General features: G+C 41.4%; 1 protein-coding gene across 3 annotated transcripts in view; it reads right to left on the reverse strand.

Moving 5' to 3' along the window:
• Window positions 1–10,752, reverse strand: part of LOC123978603 (glutamyl aminopeptidase) — a 94,415-nt gene that overhangs the window by 31,920 nt on the left and 51,743 nt on the right. For all 3 annotated transcript variants that reach the window (XM_046061928.1, XM_046061927.1, XM_046061925.1), the window contains 2 exons: window positions 9,226–9,366; window positions 7,824–7,905 (listed from right to left, as the gene is read on the reverse strand). In XM_046061928.1, the coding sequence (XP_045917884.1) occupies window positions 7,824–7,905; window positions 9,226–9,366 (223 nt within the window). The remainder of the gene's footprint in view (window positions 1–7,823; window positions 7,906–9,225; window positions 9,367–10,752) is intronic.

Below are 10,752 nucleotides of genomic sequence, written 5' to 3' on the forward strand. Positions count from 1 at the left end.
GTACTAGTAAATGAACTAATATCAGATTATGATATTGATTTATTTTGTCTTACTGAAACCTGGCTGGGTGATGGAGAATATGTTAGCCTAAATGAATCCACCCTTCCCAGTCATATTAATACTCACATTCCTCGAGGCACAGGCCGAGGAGGTGGAGTTGCAGCTATCTTCGACTCTAGCCTACTAATCAGCTCTAAACCTAAACTAAATTATAACTCATTTGAAAGCCTTGTTCTTGGTCTTTCGCACCCAAGTTGGAAATCACTGCAACCTGGTCCGTACTCTGAATTCTTACCTGAATTTGAGTTTTTTCAACTTTAGTCCTTAAAACGGACAAAGTTATTATTGTAGGGGATTTTAATATTCATGTGGACGTTGAGAACGACAGCTTTAGTACTGTGTTTATCTCTTTGTTAGATTCCATTGGCTTCTGTCAGAGTGTTCATGAACCGACTCACTGTTTTAACCACACCCTCGACCTTGTTCTGGTATATGAAATTGAACATTTAATGGTGTTGGTTAGACCCCATCCCGACTAGGTTGCTTAAATAAGTTTTATCCTTAATCAGCACTTCTCTACTAGATATGATCAATCTGTCTTTATCAACAGGCTATGTACCACAGTACTTTAAAGTAGCTGTAATTAAACCTCTTCTGAAAAAGCCCAACCTTGATCCAGATGTTGTAGTCAACTATAGACTTATATCTAACCTTCCATTTCTCTCCAAGATCCTTGAGAAAGCAACGCCATCATCTTCCTGCTCAACCACATCTACGCCCACCTGGACAAGCCGGCAAGCACTGTGAGGGTCATGTTTTTTGACTTCTACAGTACTTTCAACACCATCCGGCCGGCCCTGCTGGGTGAGATGCTGACAGCGATACAGGTGGATGCCCCCCTTGTTTCCTGGATTGATGACTACCTGACTGGCAGACCACAGTATGTGCGGCTGCAACACTGTGTGTTAGACAGCGTGGTCAGTGCTTTCTCCCTTCCTCTTCACCATCTACACCACAGACTTCAACTACCACACAGAGTCCTGTCATCTTCTGAAGTTTTCTGATGACTCTGTGTGGTTGGATTTATCAGCAAGGGTGACGAGGCTGAGTACAGAGCTGTGGTGGGGGACTTTGCCATAGGGCTGTACATAACAATTATTTTTCAAGTCGATTAATCTAACAATTATTTTTTTCAATTAGTCGATTAATCTAACGACTAATTTGTGTATTCTAAAGAAAAAAATATTGCCTATTACTCAATTAACATACCAATTTATCCAAAAATAAATATCAAAAACATGTCTAATCAATAAATCAATATTTTATTCAATCATTCTGATCAAGCACATTATAATAATGACAATAGTAGCATACGCTAAAATGAATCCAATTTCCACGTCACTGATGGGTTGTGACAATAGCTACTTTATTTCAAACTTTAAATGTTTCCGATATGGATTTATGTAAATATTTAGTAATATGCACTATGATAATCAAATGTATTTCTGCATCAGTGGGGGGCAAAAAAACCCCAAATGAAACAATTCACAGACTATGCAGTCACAGATTGTCTGTAATGTTAGATTCAGCTGTTTTCTCACTCATATGTGGCCGTTAAATAAACAGAAAATATGAAACAGCTGATTAGATGACACACGGTGTAAAATTCACGTTACCATGACAGCAGCAGGGCAGAAATTACTTTTAACACGAAGGCGATGAAGAAGACTACGTATTCTTGTGCTGATAATGTGCCGTGCTTGTGTGGAGACAGAAAGTAAACAGGATTTGTGATGCTGCCGTCAGTGCTCTGGAATACTTTTGCTTCACATTTTCATGCTGCTTCACGTATTTGTGGACAGCAGTTGTGCTGCAGTGAAGCTACTTCCAACTCACAGACAGCTCATGGAGCAGCACGTTGTTCCTATCCTCCTTCTCAACAAGCATCAGTGCTGCCAAAACTGCGTTCTATAATGACAGAATAAGCAGTGCCACTGACTCAAGGAAATTATTTTCCACTTTTAAAGCGCTACTAAAGCCTCCTCCACCTCCACCACCCACAAACTTGTTTGCTGACTCCTTTACTGCCTTCTTCACAGGCAAAGTGGAGGCTATAACTAGCCAATTCTTTGAAACACTCAAACTCAACCATTGTAGCAGTCCTACTACATCTTTTCCCCTGCCCTTCCAGGTCGGTGGTGGTTCACTCTCCTCATTTACTCCTCTCACAGAGAGCGAAGTATCAGAACTCTTGACCCGTAGCTGTTCAACTACATGCCCACTGGACCCGATTCCTACGAATCTCCTCCAAGCCATATCTCCTGCTGTGGTCCCGACAATCACTTGTGATAAATACTTCTCTGGCTTCAGGAACCTTCCTGACCACTTTCAAAAGGGCTCGGGTTACACCCTTGCTCAAAAAGCCCTCACTTGACCCAACTCAAGTTGAGAACTATCGACCAGTGTCTCTTCTACCTTTTTTATCCAAAACTATTGAACGGGCAGTATTCAAACAGGTCTCAGAATTCCTCTCAGGGAATGACCTCCTAGATCCATATCAGTCTGGTTTTAAGAGTGCCCACACTACTGAAATGGCTCTTCTGTCTGTAACAGAAGCCCTAAGGTCAGCTACAGCTGCATCCCAATCCTCAGTTCTTATCCTGCTTGACCTATCAGCTGCCTTTGACACAGTCAACCACAGGATCCTGCTATCCGCTCTCTCAGCAATGGGCATCTCGAGCAAAGCACTCCTGTGGTTCGAATCCTACCTCTCGGGGCGTCCCTACAATGTTTTGTGGCAAGGACAATTATCCTCCTCCCACTGCCTCTCCACAGGGGTACCCCAAGGCTCAGTGCTTGGGCCCCTTCTCTTCTCAATTTACACCACCTCATTGGGGCCGATCATTCGCTCGCACGGCTTCTCTTATCACTGCTACGCAGACAACACGCAACTCTACCTATCCTTCCCGCCAGGCGATCCCACCGTCTCGGCGCGGATCACAGACTGTCTATCAGACATATCTGCATGGATGAAGGCTTGCCACCTTCAACTAAACCTCTCTAAGACTGAACTCTTGGTCATTCCAGCCAAGCTATCTATCCGCCATAACATCAAACTACAAATTGACTCCTCAACCATCACTCCAACCAAGGTGGTGAGAAACTTGAGTGTCATGATTGATGACCAGCTGTCCTTTTCAGACCATGTTGCTACTGTCTCTCGGTCATGCCGCTTTTCTCTATACAAAAAAAAGGAAAATCAGGCCCTACCTCACTCAGTACGCCACCCAGCTTCTGGTACAGGCCATGGTTATCTCTCGCATTGACTATTGCAATGCCCTCCTAGCAGGTCTCCCAGCTTGTGCAGTGAAACCCTTACAAATGGTTCAGAACGCAGCAGCGCATCTGGTTTTTGATCAGCCCAAAAGGACTCATGTCACTCCATTACTCAGTGACCTCCACTGGCTCCCCGTGGCCTCCAGAATCAAATTCAAGTCACTAATGCACACTAAAATCTGCACCCATCTACCTAAACTCCATACTACAAACTTAAGCTCCTTCTCGGCCGCTACGCTCCTCCAACGAACGCCGCCTGGCTCTGCCATCCCTTCACACAAAGCAATCCCAGTCCCGGCTATTCTCATCTGTGACACCACGATGGTGGAACGAGCTACCACACGCCATCAGAGCAGGGGCTTCCCTCTCTAACTTCAAGAAGTTCTTGAAAACTCATCTCTTCCAAGAACACTTCCTCTTATAACACCTCTAACTTCTAACCTCTAACATGCACTTCCTGTGCTCTTCTTCTTCTATCCCCTACAATGATCTTGTATTGATTGCACTTTTTGTTTTGATTGCACTTTTTGCTAACTCTTACTTCCTTCCCTAGGTATCTACCCCATTGATGTGATATGTACTGTGAGCTCTTACAGTTCTTAGCTCTTAGTATTTATTGCTGCTCTTACTAGTATGTATTGTCAGTTGTAGATCTGTAGTTGATGCTCTGTTGATGCTTGTATGTTGTTCCTCAAATGTAGTCGCTTTGGATAAAAGCGTCTGCCAAATGAGTAAATGTAAATGTGAGTGACTGTCTAAAACACTCCCAAACTTTAGACCAGTCGAAGGCACGGTCCTGTAGCTGGAGCTTGGCGGGGGGAATACCACTAACACCGGACGCAACGACGCTTCGACACATGTGATGCGAGTTGATGTATTTACGTAATTGATTACATCGCCCCAGCCCTACTCTGTCACATGGTGTGAGCAGAACCATCTACAGCTCATCGTGACAAAGACTAAGGAGCTGGTTACGGATTTAAGGCACCAGTTAATTCTGTTTCCATCCATGGGGTCAGTGTGGACATTGTGGAGGAATGCAAATACCTGGGAGTGCACATGGACAATAAACTGGACTGGGTCAAGAATACTCAAGCCCTCTACAGGAAGGGCCAAAGCCGTCTTTATTTTCTGAGGAGGCTGAGGTCCTTCAACATCTGCCGGACAATGCTGAGGATGTTTTATGAGTCTGTGGTGGCCAGTGCTATCTTGTTTGCTGCTGTATGCTGAGACAGCAGGGTGAGGATAGCGAACACTAACAGACTCAACAAACTGATACGCAAGGCCAATTGTGGGGGTGGAGCTGGACTCTCTGTCGGTGGTGTCGGAGAGGATGTCCAAGCTACATGTCATCTTGTACAATTTCTCCCACCCACTCCATGATGTGCTGCTCAAACACAGGAGCACTTTCAATACAAGATTTATTCCCCCAAAATGCACCACAGAGCATCACAGGAAGTAATTTCTGCCCGTGCCCATCAAGCTCTATAACTCCTCCCTCTAAGTGACTGCTACAGGGACACTTAGTTAGTTATTAAACTGGACATTATCATCTGTTTTGCGCAATAATATTTGTTTAGAAACCTAATGTGCAATATTCTCTGCTGCAATTCTGCAACTATTTATTCAATTTTACAGTGTGAAAAGTGTGACAACATACCCCGCTCTCCCCTACATATCCACACTCATTGTCATGATCCTGTCCTGAGGTTGTCTGTGTTTTATTATTTTGGCCGTGCCTTTGCTGGATTTTGATTCTTGTTTCTTGGGTTTTAGGTTCTTGATTCTAAGGTCGGTTTTGTATCTGCATTTTAGTCCTGTCATCTGTTCTGTTGAGTTTAGTTCTCTGTGAGTTTACTTATGGATCAGTTCTGTATCTGTTATTTAGTCTGGGTTATTATTTATCTGGTTATTATCTGTCAGCTAGTGTTTAGTGGTGTTTGGGTATTTTCCTTATTTCTATTCTGTTCCATGTTTAGTGTTGTCTGGTTTCCTGGTTGGTCCTGTCTCTGTTCCCTACCCCGTTCTGTGATACAGCTAGTCCATGTTTTGTGTTTATGTGTTTTGGTTCCATGTCTTGTGTTACACATGTTTCGCCTTGTTTATTCTTGTGGGGATTTTTGTGTTGGTTCTCATTGTTTTCTTGTCTTACTACTTAGTCTGGCGTTCCATTTCTGTGTCTTAGTTCCTACTTCTGTGTCTTATGTCCTGGTCTGTGTACTTCTGTGTTTGTTGTTAATTTGCCCATGTCTGCTCTGTGTTCAGGGCCCTGTTTCAACAAACTCTGAGTGTAAACCTGAACTCTGGGTTGAAGAACTCTGAACTGTCAAACTGAGTTTTCCGTTTCAGAAAGGCCGATCAGAATAAGTTCAGTCAACTCTGAGTATGTTGAGCCTGATGGAAGCGCGTGCGTGGGGATGAAAAAAAGCCTCACCAATGGAGCTCCGATTCACCATGGTAACGGGTAAATAAAGGCAGAGCCTCCATTTTAATCGGGTGGAGCTAGAAATATGAATGAGTGCCAACGCGGACCATGATTGGCTCTAAAATACAGGAGTGGAGGATCGATATGTTAACAATATTACATTTTATACAGTGTTGCTCATTCATCATTTACCAGACTGGAATTTCCTTAATGAATGATAAAGTGCTGGAATTCTCCTACGGCGTGTTATTCATTTTAAATAGGCTACAGGCCTGTTTATTCAGCTGTAAACGGACGGGACTGCCAGTGGCAATAACTGAAGATCAAAATTTTAATGGAACAGATTAGACACAGTTTAGGCTACTCATGGACCTGTGATTGTAAAGTGACAGTCTGACTCAGTAGCCCTATTAATTATGTTTTTGTAATGTAAAATGTGTCAGAATCAGAAATACTTTATTTGTCTAGGTTCAAACTGACTGTGAAGTTTAAGCATCTATTTTACATTAATAAAATCTTGCTCATTTCGTATTTTATGAAATGCTGTCAAAACGCATTCAGACTATCAGCAGATAATGAAAAACTCACTTTTAAACTACATTTATTTAAAAAAAAAAAAAAACAGCCTATTTAACTGTGATTTCGGTGTTTCTAAAGACGTAACTGTGTTCCAATATGTGCTTTGATATGGACAGTCTGAATGAGGAAATGTCAGACAGCCGCTTCAAGCTCTGCAGGAGGGGAGGAGTCAGAGAGAAACTCAGCGTTAGTTGAAGTAAGCCTCCTCCCAAGCAGGTTAGGTTCACAGCGTAAATTGCCGGGGTTACAGACCTAGAGTTTATCTGATCTTGCTCTTTGAAACCGAAAACCCAGAGTTTCCCTCATCGTGGGCACAACTTACTCAGAGTTTTCACTAAACCGTAATCCCGCTGCCTGCCTGTCTCGTTAGCCCTGATCACCTGTGCTGTTCCCGCCCTGCTCGTTAGTTCCTGGTGTATATATGTTTGGTATTTCTGTTCAGTCCCTGTCTGGTCATTGTCATATGATAAGTGTTCTGCCTGTTGCTGTACTACCAGTTCTTTACTTGGATTTTGCCAGTTTCCGCTACCTGTGAGTTTTGTTCATGCCTGGTGTTTTGGATTAAAATCCCCTGAATTGAATGTCTGCTCTCCAGTGTTGTGCATTTGGGCTCTCTCCTGCTTTGCATTCACCTAACCGTAACACTCATTTATATTTTCTTTGCATTTATATTTTTACTCTGGTATTTATATACTTCTTTATATACTAATTTTCTATTATTATTTCTATTCCTTATACAGCTGTGACACAGAATTTCCCCTCGGGGATCAATAAAGTATTTCTGATTCTGATTCTTATACCTGTGTGGGTGGCAGTGAATTTGTTTTTCATGCAGTAGATTCCAGGTTCAAATCCCAGTTATGACAAGTTACTTTACATTTTGGTGGGGGATCAAAGTGTCTGCCACACGAGTAAATGTACTTTATAATAACTTATCAAACAGCCAAAAACTTTCCTCTTCCATGAACATCACAATAACAGATAAGTGTCTAAAAAAACTAAATCTGTATGTATGTATGTGCAAGTGTGTATGTATCTATGTTGTATCAATTTTGGCCTAGGCGGCTTCTCAAAACACACAGGTACATACACACAGTCATTGTATTTTTCTAACTAATGATACTTCATGAACAAAAATAATTAATTTTAGCATTGAGTTTTGACTTACACATGATTGTCTAACACTGAATGTAATGTCGGCTACTGGAGCCACGCCCATTCCCAAGTACCCTGTCCCGAATTTCACCTGTTCTCATCTGGTCACACTGGTATTCAACCATATTTTGGTAAAACCATCTGTGTTTGGAACATTTTGAGCACATAGCTGGACAGAACTTGGTGAGGTTTTGTGAAGGTTTGAAAAGCTTCTATGGATCTTTTGATTCATTTTTCCTGCAGTGAAAACTTGTCCAACGTGTTCAAACGATCACGCTAGAAAGACACCATTGCAACCAAAGCAGGAGTAAGCTGTACATGTGCTAACCTTCCAAAGCTGGTGCTCTGTGTTGTAGGTGGTGGTGATTCGACTCAGTAGGCGACCAAGGTTCCTGTCATTAATGGTGTATCTGTTAAGAAAGAAAATCCGGGACATTTGACTGTGCCTTTTTGAAGTTCAGTAAATTGTGTCAGAAAATATAATGAATGTTTTCATGACTTGACAGTCTTAATACTACAACATGTTCTGGCCTTTCAAATGTAATGTTTTTGTGTAAACAACTTTACTCAAAGTATGACACTATTTCACAGAATGAAATGGCTTTATCAAACTGTACTGAACAATATCAGACACTGTTCTGCCTTTTTTTTCTCATCATCATCTCGTCATTTTATCCTAAACAAAGTTGCAGCTCATCATAAAACAGACTGTGAAAAAACGTCATTAAAAAGGACCACAAGGCTTGTAATAAATTTTCATTCTTTTCCCCTCAATCTGAAAGAAAGAGATGAAATGTGCCAAGGTGACAGCCATATTGGTGACATATATTGTGCGAGACGAGAGATGTAGTTACACACAACCAAATGTTACTTTAATTTAAATTGCGACATCTTGACCTAAATTATCTTTGAATTAGTACATAGTACTTATTATTAGTTAATTATTATATTAATTATTCTTTTAAATTGACAAACAATGTCCCAAACATCAGGGCACAATTCAAACAGGATCAAATTATGTGTTGTTGACGACCAAACTTATTCCAAAATACGGTCCCGTGGGGCAAAAGCAGAAGGGCAGGACTAAGGCTGTCTACATGACCACTTTAGGGATAATGTGTTTACAGTAGTGATGTGTGGATCAGCTCTGACATTATCTGAATCCACCCACCAAATTATTATCATTCAATTTAGAGACCCACACCATTTCAGTCCTGGGAGCTTTCCAGCTGATTTCTTTATTGTGTTGTACTTTTGAATGAGTGTGAATGAACTATTTACTTGATTATAGTTAAACAGCAATAATATTGTTACATGATTAGAGAGACTGTCCATCATTTAACCATTTCCATGTGCGCAGTAATACATTCATACAAGTCACAGCAAACGTTGTGGGACAACTAAAACCGGTAGTTCTAAACTTGACCGGACAGACAGAGGAAACTCTGCAGAGGGAACAGAATTCAAGTTTCAGCTTCTATAATCCATGTTTAGACGCTCTGCTGTAGCTCAGGATTGATCAGGAGGACGGCTGCTTTATTCTAAACATTTTCACTGTATTTAAATGTAAATGTGTTCACTGTATGAACCTGGACTGTGTATGAGGTCTTTTGGATGTGTAGAGGAATGCATTGCCATTATTAACATTAGATCCTGACTGACCTTGTTTGCTGCTGTGCCTAAATGTGCGTAAATGTGCACAGCCATCTTTTGTTGGTCAGAGCACTCACCTGTTGACCAGGTAGTACCAGTTGAGTGTGGTCCAGTCCCAGGCCATGCTCTGCCCTAGTGGGTTAGAGGACACATATCGCACCACAGTGAACAGGTCCTGACTCCTCACCACACTCTCATTTTTAGTAGCCTCCAGGAGCCTGTGGATAGAACAGAGGTTCATCTCTCAACATATTTACTCTTCTTAATGATTTTAAAGCTTTTAAATGTAAAATCCAAGAGTCCAAGTAGAGAGAGCAGGACTCCCTGAGGCCGAATCTCTCACCAGAAAATTGTGCTCACCAATTGTGCTCACTGCAACATCATTAAAATGAGGTTCAATCAAACTCTTTTGAAGACAAAACAAAGTTGACCAGTAAAGTGATTTCCTGAAATGTCTGTTGTAAAATTATAACAAACCTACAAGTAAAAAACTGGAATATTCTCTGAAATTATAGTCACACATTAATGAAAATAGCATTTTTTTTGTCAATAACCACATCGCTTCATTTTGCAAGGCTGCAAGCTCACACACACACACACACACACACAATTATTTTTCAATGAAATCCCTTATTAATAAATTAATAAATCAACACTTTCTTGTTGTCAATGGGCTGTAGCCTCACTTAGAAATGAAGCACATGCCTATTTTCTCTGTTATGTGCATCAGTAGTTATGTATTGTAACTCCAGATTCTATGAGTATAGGTGCAGCCCTCTGAGGCTATTGCTATTGGGTTTATCCCTAGGCGCGCACGTGCAGCACTGAAAAAAGCTTTGTCTACACCAACCCATGGTGTGGGCCTCTATAACATCATTACACAATGGTGAGACCTGGGTATTGGCACTGAGAATCACAGGACCAGGGAGGCCCACAACTTTTTGTGCCTATAGTCATAGAATACAGAGTTACAATATGTAACTACTGTCTACTTCATATAGGCTTCGCCCTCTAAGACTATCGCTATTGGGTTCGAGGTGAAGCAGCATGAGTCAACGCCTCAGTGGGCCCATAAGGTACCACCAAGCACAGACACACCTGCCAAGAGCCAACATAATAAACCACCCAGTCACTGATGGCGTGACATGGGAACACTCAGTATACAGTGGGTACGGAAAGTATTCAGACCCCTTTAAATTTTTCACTCTTTGTTTCATTGCAGCCATTTTCCAAAAATCAAAAAAGTTCATTTTATTTCTCAGTAATGTACACTCAGCACCCCATCTTGACAGAAAAAAACAGAAATGTAGAAATTTTTGCAAATTTATTAAAAAAGAAAAACTGAAATATCACATGGTCATAAGTATTCAGACCCTTTGCCGTGACACTCATATTTAACTCAGGTGCTGTCTATTTCTTCTGATCATCCTTGAGATGGTTCTACACCTTCATTTGAGTCCAGCTGTGTTTGATTATACTGATTGGACTTGATTAGGAAAGCCACACACCTGTCTATATAAGACCTTACAGCTCACAGTGCATGTCAGAGCAAATGAGAATCATGAGGTCAAAGGAACTGCCTGAAGAGCTCAGAGACAGAATTG

This window comes from Micropterus dolomieu, linkage group LG11 (assembly GCF_021292245.1).
Source record: "Micropterus dolomieu isolate WLL.071019.BEF.003 ecotype Adirondacks linkage group LG11, ASM2129224v1, whole genome shotgun sequence".
In the NCBI taxonomy this organism is placed as follows: Eukaryota; Metazoa; Chordata; class Actinopteri; order Centrarchiformes; family Centrarchidae; genus Micropterus; species Micropterus dolomieu.